Genomic DNA, 15,867 nt, shown 5'->3' with positions numbered 1-15,867 from the left:
TTCCTTGCTTCATTGATACACGGATAAACATGTATAGTTGCCAAAAGAATTTCTAATTGTTTTTTATTTGTTACCTTTAACGTAAAACACAAATAAATACAATTGATAATCATTGCAAAAGATTCGTTTCTTGTCGATTTTTTCTATAAAAAATGTCCATAGTTACATTTTTTTGTTCAACTCACCTTGATTTCTGTGGTGAGAGAAAATTGCCTCACATTCTCACTTTTTTGACATTTATGATAGCTACTTTTCTCACGAACGTGAGTTTTGTTCTCCCTTATGCTGTTTATAATAAGGGAGGAGGCGAGAGTGAGAAAACTCACGGTGAGATGATGTTCATGATTGGGCTGAATAAAGACTCAAACCAAAATAGACGACTATTGAAATGTTAAATTTTATGGAAAACGTTTTATTCTCCACTTTTCACTTCAAGGCAAAAGTGTTTACAATCAAAATAATATTTATTTAAAAACAGATCTTTATAAAAATGAAGTATAAATGTTTAAAGTCTTTAAAATTGTATAAAAAAATAAGTTTCAAGTCTCTAAGATTAGAAAACACATTCATTTGAGGTTAAATTTTCGTTAATTATTGGGACATAATTTAAAACGTTTCCAATAAAAGAATGAATTTACTACACTCTGGACTCCATTTTGTAAATAATTTCCAATGGAGTTTACTATTTAATGAAGCCAATAATATTTAATATTATTAATATTTGGAGAATATTATTAAAATTTTGACGAAGTTTAAAAACTACAAAGAATCTCACGATACGGAAGTCATCTTTTTTTTTAACATTTTATTCCCTTGGTTGTTAAATGTATTTTGATTAATATTTTTCTTAAGAAATGTATATCTCAACCCCTCTAGCTTATATCTGGAATCGTTAAATGTCCTTAATTATTGTGATTATAAAGTGCAAATGTGTTATTTTTTATTCAACCATAGCCACGTTATAAACTATTTTCCGCAAACCAATAACTTTTCATCTTCCCAACAATGCTTAGCTGTAGAGTACAAAAAATAATGAACATTGTGACCCAATAACTAATCATTTAAAAATGTGATTTTTTAAGAAACCCTTTTTTCTTAATATTTAATAACTCAATTCTTTTTTTACACATTTTCGTTTTTACTTTTATGTTTTTTATAGTCTCGCAAAATGATGCTACGTTTTGTAATTTCATAAAATTCAAAGTGTTTCATTGTTGTTTTTGTGTGTATATAGTTTTTACTTAAAATTTAATTTACTTAAATTATAATATTTGTATTTATTTTATAAAAAAAAAATCGCCAAATGAGGAGGTATTATCATTTACTTATTATATCTTTATGATCAGCGCAAATGGTTAACGTATTTCGTGTTTGTGATTTGTTTGTTGTTTTGTGAATAGTCTTAAAACTTTAAAGATTTAGCTAGAAGCCCTGCTGTAGCTTGTAATTTATTGCCATTGGAACGTCGCAATTCTTCCAGAACTTCTTCACGAGTAAAGCCCATTTTAATGAGATCAGCAACATCGGATTCATTGAAATTATCGCCACCACCACTAGATAAGGCTGTTGAATTTGAGTTTGTCGAGGATGTTGTTGTTGCTGCAGTAGCTGTTGCTGCTGCTCCAGATGATGTTGTAGCTGCTGCCGCCGAAGCTGGTGAGCAGGCTGATTTTGATTTGAAAAAAGAAAATGCAAACACAAATATACACACACCCACCAAAACGCATACACATTATAAGTGAACAATAACAAGTGATATGTGTGTACTAGAATTTCATTTACCTCCGCCACTACCACTGGCTGCCTCTCTTTTACTCTGTTCAATGGCCTCCTTAATGGCTTGAGCTTCAGAGTCATTGGCAGATTGTTCTAAGGCTTTAAGTTCTTCATCGGAATTGCCCGATAAACGGGCACAGTCGGGCAGTTCATTTTCAGCTAAAAAGGGAGTTTCGGTGCCGGTGGTACCAATGCGCAAGACATCACGTTGCAAATCAATGTTGCACTGAAAGGAAAAAAAAAAATATAAAATCAATAGTAGGTTGAATATTGGACTTTATCAATGGCGTATGGATTTCCAGTAGGAACAAGTAAAAAAACATCAGTCCGTAGGTATCATCATCCTTTGATTGCGAAAAGACCAACAACGAACGTCAGGACCTAAACGAAGAAATAAAACCGAAACTATACAGCTTCCGCCAGCGACTGCCAACACAAAACTGTGCAACGAACGTCAGGAGTATTCGACAATCCCACGGCGGCCGGTTCTATGCACCAGATTGACTCGGAGCAATCTTCGAACAGTGGTCCTCATCTCAACAATTATGTGTTTATGTTCGCATACTTTTTTTCTCCATGGGAGCGGTAATATATACCGGAATGCCAGCAACGAGCTCTGTTGGTCCGGGACGGGGTATGTATGAACTCCGGGCCATGGTTTTGTTTCGTTAGCCAGATCAGCATTCACCATATGTCAACTTCGGTGAGATGTAATGGATGTAGGGAATGGGTGCACTTCAGAGGCAGCGCAGGTCACAGTCGCCTCCAGGACTACTGTGATAAGAGTCATGTTGCTGCTTGCTGCGTCAGAGCATCTCTCAGCGTGTTTACAACTTCGTCATCAGAATCATCTAGTCGTCGGATTACCAGATACCCCACAGATACACCAACAACAACAAACCCAACATCTAACACCCCAAGTTGTGGTTCAGCTCCCATAAATGCATCCTTTCTGCAATTCAATTGCAACGGTCTTCGCAACAGGGTCAGATAAATAGTTGTTGTCAATCTGGCTCTAGGTCTATGTCCAGTTCCAGGAAAGTGGCTACTTCGATAGGATTTGACCACATATCCACTGGAGTTAGATGAGTAGGTTTGGCGGGGCAGTTGAATATGTGCTTAGTATCGTGCGGGCACATGCCGCACACTGGGCAGATGTCTTGCACGGTGCGATCATTTCCCGCCCAATAGGAATTTAGGCGACTGCAATATCCCGAGCGTAATTGAGCCAAAACTACTCTGGTTTGTCGTGGCAGCTGACGCTCTTCATCTGCGATAGATGGGGGATGTACTCCGATGACTGCATTCACACAATAATTGCTTCTGGCCTTGGCAACTGTGTCCGTGTGAATGCTGTTCAAACCTGCCCGATATGCCTGTTGATCTAGATGTTCTCTCATATATTGTTGGACCTCCCTCTCTAGAGTTTGAATATTCTTCCTGATATGCCTGAATGAAATGTGTCGGGCCTAGCCAGCAGATGGTGATTGGGATGGCTCTCACGGTAACACCCGAGCAAGTAATGCAACGATAGCATTTCATTATTGGTCTGTTCCAGAACTGCAAGAATCTACTAATTTTTACTATTTTTTTTCCGATAACATAAAGGGAAAAATGCTATCGTAGTAAAAATAGTAAGAATATTTGCCTGTAGATGGTCCACTGTAGATTTGAGGAGGCACCCTGTTGCTGTTTTCCGGGCGGCGTTCTGACAAATTTGAATCTTATCCCACTGCTTGTCACATAAATTCGGGGACCAAACTGGCGAACTGGCGCCGAACTTCGCCAAACTGGCGAACTGTGATGGTTACAATGTTTTGCGGAAGAATCGTACAAGAAGCGGAGGAGGAGGACTTACCTTTCTTATAGACCAGTCTATCCAGTACAGACCTATATAGTTTGAGCTTGAATCTAGTCACGTGTCCTGGCTACCCATAATTTCCCTTGGCTCAGACCTTCTTCCTATCATCGTCTCCGATCGCAAGCAATTGGCAAGTGTTCAGATAATTCTCCAATCACCGCATCAGAGAGCTGTCCATTCCGTCAAATCTTAGCCACGCATATTGTACCAGAAGCCTGGAAAGTTAGAGGGTGGTCCTGTTACTGAATACAGGCAAGGATGCCAGAAGGAGAGGTGAATCGATCAGACCGATTTCCCACCCCAGTAGCAATGATTCTAGAGGCACTCCACCTCCAAATGATGGCAGCAGTTTTCCAGTTGCCCAACATCAGCATTGATTCCGAAAAATGCACAGTACCACAACAGCATTACTCACCATATCCACCCATATCAACCGAGGACTGAATCAGAGCATGCCGTGCGACCGAGCTGTTATGGTGGTTCTTGCTCTATCGAAAGCTTACGATACCGTCAACCATGCCAAGCTGTTCACGGATGTAGAGAAGACTTAAGTGGAGTTATTCTATTCGAGGAATATGAAAATATCCCCTACGAAATCCACTACCACACTGTTCACCACCTGGACGGCTAAAATGTAGCAGCATGAAACCTACTCAGAAGCATAGGTTTGATGCTGGGTTGGCGGCAATCCCGTTGCCGTGGGATTGTTGCTGTCTTCATCAGTCATTTCAGTTGCTGTTCCCAGGGAATTTAAGTATGGAATATCCGACGAAATAAATTGTATAGTTGTAATTAGGACCACAAGGTTTTCAAAACAAACGCGTATACTGGACTGAATTTGTTGACTTTTGTTTCATATTTTTTCGACCTCTATCCTCTGCATTAACGTGAACTTTATTCAAACCTACATGATAAGTGGTTTGATTCAGTTGATTCCTGTCTATCTGGATCTTGGAGCATTTGCCAGGAGCACGTGCCAGGATGGAAGTTGCTGCACATCCATCAGTCATGGTGGAGAGTTATCGTGCACATTGGCTGGCTGATCGACCCCTAATTGACTTAAACTATTTTTATCCTGAAATATTTTGTGTCTAAAGCCTTTTCTTCCTGGAGCTAAATTTTTACATCCTAATTTTTTTTTTTTTTTTTTTTTTGAATTTGATATTTCACTGAGAATATAAAAAATATAATTTGAATATCAACAACAGTAACAATTCCTACCTGATGTCTTTTTAGCATATCCAAACCCAACAACATGTCCATGGGTTGTTGTTCCAACACCGAAAAACTCGAGGCCAAATAATCTTTTTCAATTTGTAGCTGTACCATGTGGATACGGCCAATAATGCGTTGGGTGCCAACGCCTTTGGCAATCCCACTCCATCTATAAATTTCAAAACGAATAGCAAAATATTTAATTTATGATTTCAAAACCTTAATACAATGTTAATGTAAAAAGCCTTACAGATCAAGTAGTACTGAAAGGAAAGCTCATTAGAAAATTGCAAAGATTGTTTTTTGTACGATATTTTAGAGAAGGCCCAGTTAGAATAGCCCTAAACATGTTTGCTTACCTGGTATCAATTAAATGTGTAACATTGCAACGCTTGGCACAAGCTGAACTCATAATGGTGGTTTGGGCGCCAGAATCAACAAAGGCCTTAACCGGAACACCATTTACCTTGCAATTGATGTAACTAAAATGCATTCATTATTGTTAGATCGAAAATCATTTTCACGCAAACTTACAGCATAATAACAGTTCCAAATATTTCCGGATTAAATTCCAATGCTGCGGCCATATTTTCTTGAATATTCTTCTGTTTAATTTCCTCTTCGATTAGGCGCTGGGCTTCCGCATCAAATGGATCAGCATTTAGCATACGCAGACGTTGTGCATTACGTTCCTTACGTGCATCAATTTGCTCTTTTAAAATAGTTTTAAAAGATTCCAAATTTCCCGACAACAAAGCATCAGCCAAACGTGGATTGTTTTGTTTAAGCAATGCCAAGGATTCAGGATTTTCTAGAAACATTTGTCTTACGGTGGCCGGATCATCATCATAGTTAACATTAAATTCATCTGAATCATTGTAATTCATTAAACCACTGGCCGAGGGTAAGGAACGAAATGCACCACCAGCAGCAAGACTTGAGGCGGAAGAAGATCCTCCTGTGCTGGTGCCTGGTATACTTATATTGCTAAAGTCCAAACTGCGTATAGCTGCCTCATCTGTAAAAAATTGCAATGTTTTGTTTAATTATTTTGTTTATAAACTTAGAAGAAAAACAAATCTGTTTTTTGTTATGATATTTAATGAAATTTGTTTATATCTCATATTGATGTGCACTGTATGTGTCTGTGTATCCACACATCCAAAAATACTTGAACTTGACATTGAACTTTATTGCGTGAAATTATGGGCATCACTTTCTGAAATTGAAAGTGTGCAACCTTGAGAAAGAAATTATAAGTGCAAATTTTGTATAAATTGTTGTGTGATTGGGAAAATTGTTATTGGTATATTGCGTTTGTGGCATCGCATCCTCTTAATAAGTTGTGTAGTTGTTTACTTGCCACTCAATAATTTTTCATAATTAGAACTTATTTTTAAGATATTAATATTTTTTATATATAAGATGGAGTAGTTCAATTTGCAATTTTATTCTAATAGGCCCTAGGGCTTTAAATTGCATTCCATGAAAGAAAGAAATAATTAATGCATTAATGGTCCCGTTCACGACATAAAAGTTTGGATACAGTTCTAGTTTGGAATGATTTTAAGGATGTGTACATGCAGGGTCTTAAGAACATATAGATGAGCTAAAAGGTTATTTACTTTATTTATATCAAATATCCTGGGGGAGTTTTCCATTCTCCTACCAGGGGCGTCTTCCCGGGTGGCGGATGGGAAGGGCGTCACTGCATTGTGTGGAGTCGGAGCCGTCCTTGGGCAACCAAATCCGGACCCGACACCCCCCCCCCCCCCCCCCTCAGTGGACCAAAAATTGGATCGGGGTAGTTCCCTTAAATAAATTAACTAAAATGGGTAGAAAGAACAGGAGAAATAAAGTTACGGTGCAGGGAGTTAATAACCCAGTACCGGCGGCAAGCGTTGGTGTGACCACAAGCCATGTGTCGTAGAGATCAAGCGATTGTGATCCGGCTGTTTTAGGTGTGGATGCCTTGGCACCTACAGCTGTACCTGCTACAAGTGCATAAATTCCAACCCCCAAATTAGATGACGACCCGGCAATTCAAACGGAACATGATTTAGCCAGGGCTGGTGAAAGCCAGTCTACGGCAGACAGGACCGCAGTTGTGGGCGGGGACGACCTTCACGGGACCCTCAGAACTATTCACGACAGTTTAGAGAGGCAAAGTAGGGAACTCCTCGACCAGCTGGATAGGCTTGTACCGGATGAGCATAGTGAGGACACACTCCCGGAGGAATTGTTACACAATCTGACCCTGACTGATGATGAGCTGTAAACCACGGTGATCCCGACCAAGTCTACACAGGAAGTTTGTTGTGACTCTAACAAAGGGAGTGCGACGAGGAGGAGTTAGAGACGATCGAGCACATCCTGTGTCGTTGTCCGGCAATGGCTCGTAGACGGCATGGGTTAGTAGGTGTTCACTTTCCACCGTGTCTAACTTTCTACTCAACTGTGGAACCTGCTGTGATCTACAACATCATCAAAAATCTGAAGTGGCTGGGACAGCGCAACCTGAACGCGTAAATTGATTCAACTATTCTGCCTACCATTAAAAATAAATCTTTTCTCCTACTCTAAAACTATTACTCCCCTCTTAAACTTTCTTGTAATTTATTCGTTCTTCACTTTTCTAACAACTTCTTCTTTTTTCCTTCTCCTCTTTTCCTTTTTTTCTACTGGATGATCACAATGGACCGGAAGGTCTCCAAGTGACGCAGTCACAAGTTAGTGGCTGCACATCCCCTAACCTAACCTTCAATGCTCATATCTCAGCCAATTTTCCTCCGATCGACTTAAAACTTTTTGCGGCCAAAATTTTTTTTTTTTTTTGATTTTTTGAATGTGACAAGTTGTGGTAACCCCTTAAACCCAGGCAAAATCAAATTTTCAATGCTGACTACATTTCCTGTGTATTTCAGCTATGTAAAACTTCTCTACAACTGGTGCCTTAAGACAGACACCACTTTCGATCTCGGCGATAAATAGTAGATCTCATATCATTGAGCTAATATGAATCAGGGTGCACTCATTGATGAGAGCATCTACCTATTGTACATTTTGGGATGTTTGTGAAACAATTATTATTGTTATTAGTAATCCTCGATAGTATAGCGTTTAGTATCCCACCCATTTGTAGCTAAATTTCAATGGCGGCTATTTTCGGGTAGATCTGATTTTTAACTGTTAGACAGTCATGCAAAACTCTGCATTGTCGTAAAGTTAAACTTCTGATTTGTATTAGCTTTCTTTTCACTATTCCGTCATTAATATTTCAAACAATTTGTAAATTAGTGTCATTATACTACACGCATTCTATCTCTTAGATCATTGACCTACTTCTTGTGGCCAAAGACATATTGTTTTCTTCAACAATTTAGCATCTTTGCAAAAAATTTATTGTAATTTGGACAAACAAGACGCAGTGAAAAAATACCACAACCAAATTAATGGACAATGACACATGCAAATGAGAAGAATGTAGCATGAAGTAAACACGCCAACACACACTCGCAAACGAACACAAGTCAATACGCATAACAATTACACATTGAAGGATTCCACTGCGCCCACACTCATTACTTGCATTGTTGTTCACATACATTTTGATTGTGGCTGCATTATATTAACACACATAATTATTTTTTACGAGGTTACTTGGTGTTATTACCTATATATGGCAGTGACTACTTACCCAAATCCATGGGAGTTGGTGCTGGACGGGGTGCTGGTTCACGCCGCATTTCACGTTTTTGCAATATAACACAATCACCATCCTTAATGCCAAAATGTTTCAAGGGCTGTTTGTTGTCCATTAAGGGCTTCCCATTAAATATTATTAACATTTGTGCTCCAGATATCCCAGATTCAACTTCACAGAAGGCTTTGAAGTTCTCCAATTCCAAATCTTCGCTTACATCGAGAAAAAAGACCTTATCGGTCGATGTGGTAGTTACCGTAATTTTCATATTGTGTGGATAATCGAAAGTTTTGGAAGTCCCAGCAAGCGATCTCAGAAAATGGACTTTAGTTAAACGGCAGCAATAAAAAGAAGCCAACCGCAATTAATTATTCGCTTTATCTCCAAAAACAAACCAATAGCGGCGTCGCCTAATCTAACTTGCTTAAAGTTTAGCACTTCTTTTGTTTATACCTTTTGCTAAATAGGCGAAATTTTGTTGTTTTTTTTATTATTCCAATTTTTTCCCGTTCACGAACGTCGTACTCTATTCAACACGCACACCTGAAATGGCAGCAAAAAGAAATTGGACTTTTAAAAAATATTTTGAATATTCAAAGAGATCCAACAAAGTGAAAACAAAATCAGCAACATATCACGAGAGCCACGCACAACTACAACGAACGAAGAAGAATATTATAAAATTATTTTGGAACAAAATTCATTATTCTTTTTTTATGCATTCTGATTTTGTTGATTAATGGTTGTTGTTGTTTTGATATGCTTTTTTCTTTTTGTTTGCTTATTTTTTGCATTGGTCTTTGCGTGATTGTCTTTTTTCTTTGTCGGCATTTTTTACTTTAGTAGTAATTTAACAACTTTTTTAACGCAAAAATATTTTGTGGTAGTCTTTTTGTTTGTATTTCACCAAGCTCACCTTATTTTTGTTGTCAAAGCAAATAATTTGGAAGATATTTAGTTTTTTTTTCCAAAAATCTTGACTGAAATATAAAAATTAAAAATGCTTGCTTGCCTCTGTTGTCAAATTTCCTCACATCGGCTCATTTCGGTGAATAAAGAGTTTAAGGAACGAAATGAATGAATAAGTGAAAAAAGATTTAACGATAAATATGAATAACCAAACGGACGACGAAAAATTGATTAGCCACACAATGCTTTTGTTGACGCCGGTGTGATTCAATGAACGGAGCTATAAAGCTGTAATGGCCCCGGCACATACGGTCCGTCGTGCGTCGCGGCACGCGTTAGAAACAACAACCACATGAAAAAAGTGTAAGTGATGCCAAGTTTGTTCTTGAAGTTTTCATGTGGTTGTTGTAACGCGACGCTCAACGGACCGTATGTGCCGGGGCCATAAAGGCCAGAACAGAATCAATCGTCGCTTGCTTTGCTTGCTTCCACAAATGTCAAATTATAAAGGAATGCCAGAGCCTCTTTGCAAATCCCCCTGCGTCCCCCTTTAGGAAGCTCTGGCATTCCTTTATAATTTGATATAATAATTAGCTTTGTTCCTTTACTTCTTTAATGGTAATGCTTGGTTTACATTTACGAAATCCACTTGATTTCAACTGTCAAATCCATAGGTTAAACGTCAAATGAAATCCAGATGAGATTTCATTTGACGTTTGAGCTATGGAATTGATAGTTGAAATCGAGTGGATTTCGTAAATGTAAACTTAGCATAAGAGTGGTAAAAGAGAAAAGTGTCAAAATTGCTCAAAATTGCTCTCTCATGAACATTTTTACCAGTAAAGTAAAGGAACGGAAAACGTTAGATCTGACAGCAATGTCAAAAAAGCATAAAAAATCAATTTTCGTCTTTTATTTCACAGTTTTTAATTTAGTTTTGTCAGCGTTCGACCTTTTCTTCTGTTTTTCTTCAATTTTCTTCTTCATTGTGAAATAATCGTCAAACAGGTTTGTATTTTTGCTATTGTCTTGCCAATACTGGCACTTGTAAACGCCGTAACGTATCGCCTGATATAGATATCGCCTTGGTCCAGGAACCCTATTTATACAAAAATAGGGTTTCTGGACTAAACGATAAGCGCTTCTCACTATTCTTCGCCAATAATGGTGAGAAGGTAAGAACCTGTATTGTAGCCAAGAAAAGTCTTAATCTTATCCAACTCTACAATTACAGCGATGGAGATACGACTGTAGTGAGGCTAGACGAAGATACCGGTAGGGCTTTGGTACTAGCCTCGGTCTACATGCCGTATGATGCACCCGACCCACCAAACGGATTGGTGCGCAGACTGGTGGAGGAGACTACGGGCATTTGCAGGTTAGTGATGGGCTGTGATGCGAATGCTCATCATTTCCACTGGGGAAGCAGTAACACCAATGCGAGAGGTGAGTCCATATTCGATTTTATTTTAGCTAATAATCTGCGAGTATGTAATAGGGGTAATACCGCCACCTTCCATAATAGGGTAAGGGAGGAAGTCATTGACTTAACCCTTACAAATATGGAAGATACATCCATAGTAGACTGGAGAGTATCGGAAGAGTGCTCCTTTTCGGACCACAGGGCGATACACTTTCGAGTCTGCTATGAGTGTAAACGGCAACCGCCTCATCGCAACCCAAGGAGGACAAACTGGGAATACTACAACTCCCTTGTTTCCTCGTGGTTGTGCGAGTTCTCTGAACCACGCACAACGGAGGAATTAGATGGCCAAGTTGTAGATCTTACACGTGTCCTCAAGGGCTGCTATGAGAAGTCTTGCCCATTATCTTATCCTGGTAGGAGAACTCAACCAGTTTGGTGGAACGAAGAGTTAGCCAAACTTAGGAAGAATAGCCGGAAAGCTTATAATAAAGCTAATAACACTAAAGTTGATGCCGATTGGGATCTCTATAGAGAGAGCTTCAATAGGTATAAAAGTGAAATCAGGAAGGCTAAGAGAAATTCGTGGATTAGCTTTAGTGAGTCTATATAGGGGGTTAATGCAGCAGCTAGATTCCGTAAGGTGATCTCAAAGGATCCTAAGCCCATTGGGAGCATCAAGCGGAATGACGGTACCTGGACTAACTCCGCTCTAGAGACTCTAGACCTGCTAACAGGAACCCACTTCCCTGGGAGCGAGGATGCCTGCTCGAGTAAACCCGGTGTGAACACGAGGAGGACCCACACCTCAGAGGAGTTGGCACTTGTCGACAGGATAGTAAGCTATCACAGAATCTCATGGGCGATTAGCACTTTTCAGCCCTACAAGTCTTCGGGACCGGATGGTATTATCCCAGCGATGCTTCAAAACGCACCTGCCGTCTTGATAATCATTCTTCAGAAGATTTTTAGGGCATGTCTACGACTATCGCACATTCCGGCACTGTGGAAGGAGGTAACAGTGACCTATATTCCCAAAGCTGGGAAACCAAGTCACTCGTTGCCGAAGGACTACAGGCCGATTAGTCTCTCCTCCTTCCTTTTGAAGACTTTAGAAAGGTTATTGGATTTAGAAATAAGAACTTTCATAGGCCAAGACCTTATAAGCAACTCACAGCATGCTTATATTAAAGGGAAATCGACAGAAACAGCGCTACATAGTGTCGTAGGGTACATAGAGAAAAATCTGAATGATTCGAATTTCACTCTGGCAGCCTTTCTGGATATAGAGGGCGCCTTTAATAATGTGAAACTCGAATCCATTCATTCTTCTCTAGAATCATTGGGTGTCCCCTCTATCCTAATAAACTGGATCGATAGCATGCTTAGAAGCAGGCTAATCAATTCTAATATTGGGGAGAGCTCCATCAGGAGATCTGTTACCAGAGGCACTCCTCAGGGGGGAGTTCTGTCTCCCTTACTCTGGCTACTGGTGATAAATGGGATACTCACTGATTTCGACAAACTAGGAACTAAGGTAGTTGCTTATACGGATGATGTAGTCATCCTCATTAGTGGGAAATTTTTGTCTACATTGTCTGATCTAATGCAGGGAGCACTTGCCAAACTCTCACGCTGGGCGCACATCAATGGCCTTGGTGTGAATCCGGCTAAGACAGAGCTGGTGCTCTTTACCCGAAAAAGGAAAACCACCGAGTTCGCACCACCAACGCTGGATGGAGTACGGCTAAATCTCTCTAAGGAAGCGAAGTACCTGGGAGTGATTCTTGACCATCGTCTCAGATGGAAAAGGAACACAGAGGAGCGCACTAAGAGGGGTCTAGTTGCACTCTACTCCTGTAAGAACTCCATAGGTAAAAGTTGGGGTTTGAGACCGCATGTGATTCACTGGTTGTTTATGACAGTGGTCTGCCCAATTTTGACCTATGGATGTCTTGTTTGGTGGCAGGCCCTGAACAGCAAGCCAAACTTGTCTAGGTTAACTACTGTGCAAAGATCTGCTTCAATTCTAATTACAGGAGCAGTGAAGAGCACCCCTCAGGCAGCACTGAATGCAGTGCTGAACATCCAGCCTCTGGATATTCTTGTTCAGTACCAAGCATCCCGTAGTGCCTTGAGGCTCAAGGAGCTTAACCAGTGGCGCTCTTCAGGGTCTGGACATGCTAGCATTTTACAACAGCTAAGCAGTCAGATCGGACTAAGGGTTGGGAGGAGTGTAACCGATTACATTTCGCCTTCACTGGATTTCGATGTAGCGAAGGTGATTATCCCTGATAGAAGTGAATGGGAGCATGGCAGACCACTACCCGATAGCCTTTCCATCTTTACTGATGGTTCGAAGATGGATGTAGGTACTGGAGCGGGGGTGTACTGCGAAGAGCTAAACATTAAACGCTCGTTCAAGCTTAATGCAAATTGCAGTGTTTTCCAGGCTGAAGTCTTCGCAGTATTGAAGGCCTTAGAATTAGTAGCAGGAATGACGGACAACGCAGGCAGGACAGTTACAGTCTATGTAGATAGTCAGGCTGCCCTTAAGGCGTTAGGATCCTACACTATTAAATCTAAGATCGTTCAAAAATGTAGGTCCACCTTAAAAACTTGCAATTTAAGCGTCAACCTTTGTTGGGTTCCAGGGCACTGCAATGTTGAAGGGAATGAGATTGTTGATGAATTAGCAAGGCGAGGCTCCCAGTCCTCTGACCTTATGGTAGAGGACTATGTCAAGCCACCGCTCTGCTACTTCCTCGGTAAACTCTGCCAGCTCTATGCAGAGAAAACCGTAAGAATTTGGCAAGACGCACCTGGTTGCAAGGTGTCGAAGTCAATCTGGCCGGCAATCTCAGGGCGTAGAACTGCGTCCCTTCTCTCACTTTGCAAGTCGGAAATCAGAATCGCTACAGGGGTCATAACCGGCCACTGTAGAATAAGATCTTTGACTTGTAAGTGGGATGATAACAACATTGAGTACTGTAGGCTATGTGAGGATGAGGAGGAAACGGAGACAATCGAGCACCTTTTATGTAGATGTCCTAGACTGATGATCAAAAGGCATAGACTATTTGGTGTACACGTGATTGACACTCTGTCTTACTTCTCCTCTATTGACCCTACTATCCTGGTGGTTTACTGCAAGAGTCTAAAGTGGCTCTGGGGCGGGTCAGAACAGGCTTAGCATAGTATAGAAAAATAATCTCTTTCTTCTTAAAACAATCTGCTACTCTCCTTCACAATTACTCATCCTTCTTATTCTTGTCTCTTTTGTCTTAACACTTTCTCCTTCCCTCCTTTCCATCTTTCCAACCTAATCCACATTCTCCTTCCACTTAGCTCACCATATCATCATCATCATCATCTGAAGGCCCACAGCACCATTCAGAATACAATCTGCACTCTCGTAACATCGTACAGCATCGCCCATATCACAAAAAACACACTACACCATCAGCACTCACGCACCACCGTATACCGTATGCACAAATCACCATATACCCATCAGTCACACATCACCACAATCTGTAGTTACGCAACATAACACATGCCCGCACATAGAAAGAAACACATCACACTTTCCGCTACACATCTACTGTGAATCTTCTTTTCAACACTATCCATCATCTATCCATAAAATCCACAACCGCACACTTCATCATCATCAATAGCCTTGTATCATCATATGCAGACAAAGGACAACATTCAGAACATACATCACAGCTCATGACTCCTGTACACCATCATCACCACACGTAACATCATACAACCTCATCGATTACACACAACATATCACACTTCTACTTCACATCATCACCATCTACATTTACACTTCACCATATAGCCGCATCCATAATCACTTCATCAATAGCCGACTTAAACCCACATCATATCACAACAACATCAATAGTCAGGATGATCACAATGGACCTCAAGGTCTCCGAGTGGAGTGGCTGCCAGCACGGCAGCTGCGCATCCTAAACCTAACCTAACCTAACCTAACGTAAAAACACAATCCGAAGAGTGCCTTTAAATTCAATCCAAACGACTACATCGAAAGCTGTGATTTGGATCGAAAACGGAGTGCATCCTAGCTGTGTGCTGTGGAAGCAAAATGGAGTGCATTCTAGCTGCGCGCTCTCTTGTAAAATTCATAATGGGTACTTTACACGATATGTTTTTACATATGAGTTGTCACTTTGCATATATATTTTGCATGGGAGAAGTGACAACTCCTATGCAAAAAACATATCGTGTAAAGTACCCATAAGTGAATTCATAGGAAAAGATATACTCCAACGGCAAATGTACCGTACACCTGTAGTGATTCAACTGCATCCGCGGATGCAAACTTTTTGCTGGGAAGCTATAAACGTTCTATTAATCAGTAGTGGGATTCTGTAACTTTTTCTTCTACCGAACCGATATCGATAATTAACGAAAATATTCGGTTGAATTACCGAAAGTGCTATTCTGTAACTCAATGTTATCGATACAAAAATTTTAGCGACGAATATCGGTAGAATGACGGAATTTTAAAGAAGATGCACGTCATTTCAAAATGAAAAGCATATACGAAGTATATAAATTGTTCTAATTTTTAAACGTTTCTTGTTATTTTTAGGAGATATGGGAAAAACCACACTTTAAACGAAATAATGCTCATCCAAAGTTAACATAATTCAAATTTCTAATGAAATTATTTAAATCACTATTGTATATAAAATAATTATGTTTCAAATTACATGTAGAAAAATTCGACCTAAAAATTAAAAATCGTGGTTAAAACTATTAATGTATGCTTACATATACATAGCTATATTTATTTTATTTTTTATTTATTCCAGTGGATTTTTATTGTAAAATCCATTGGGTATACGTAAAAATTCTCATAACCCGACAAGTTCTAATGTAAACGTGGTGTAATATGCGACAAATTGGTTGAATTGTTTTTTTCAGAATTTGTATGAT

The 15,867-nt window shown here is 39.8% G+C and overlaps 1 protein-coding gene across 3 annotated transcripts; it reads right to left on the bottom strand.

Annotated features, from left to right (window-relative positions):
- Positions 1 to 391: 391 nt before the first annotated feature.
- On the bottom strand, positions 392 to 9,624 carry rngo (DNA damage inducible 1 homolog rngo). Of its 3 annotated transcripts, none has more exons than XM_073977837.1 (7): positions 9,472 to 9,624; positions 8,550 to 9,098; positions 5,387 to 5,870; positions 5,212 to 5,334; positions 4,859 to 5,021; positions 1,783 to 2,002; positions 392 to 1,665 (listed from the first exon to the last, which is right to left on the bottom strand). In XM_073977837.1, exons 2-7 carry the CDS (start codon positions 8,821 to 8,823, stop codon positions 1,403 to 1,405), a joined length of 1,527 nt encoding a protein of 508 aa, XP_073833938.1. In that variant the 5' UTR covers positions 8,824 to 9,098; positions 9,472 to 9,624; the 3' UTR covers positions 392 to 1,402. The 3 variants fall into 3 exon arrangements, with proteins under 3 accessions (XP_073833938.1, XP_073833940.1, XP_073833939.1); XM_073977839.1 differs by lacking the exon at positions 9,472 to 9,624 and adding an exon at positions 9,207 to 9,396; XM_073977838.1 differs by lacking the exon at positions 9,472 to 9,624 and adding an exon at positions 9,207 to 9,330 and having other exon boundaries at positions 8,550 to 9,125.
- Between the last annotated feature and the right edge of the window lie 6,243 nt (positions 9,625 to 15,867).

The sequence above is a fragment of the Musca autumnalis genome, unplaced genomic scaffold (genome assembly GCF_047663935.1).
Source record: "Musca autumnalis isolate F117 unplaced genomic scaffold, ASM4766393v1 scaffold_3, whole genome shotgun sequence".
NCBI classification, from domain to species: Eukaryota; Metazoa; Arthropoda; class Insecta; order Diptera; family Muscidae; genus Musca; species Musca autumnalis.
The sequence above is the reverse complement of the archived record's forward strand: the minus strand, read 5'-3'. Positions and strand labels throughout refer to the sequence as shown.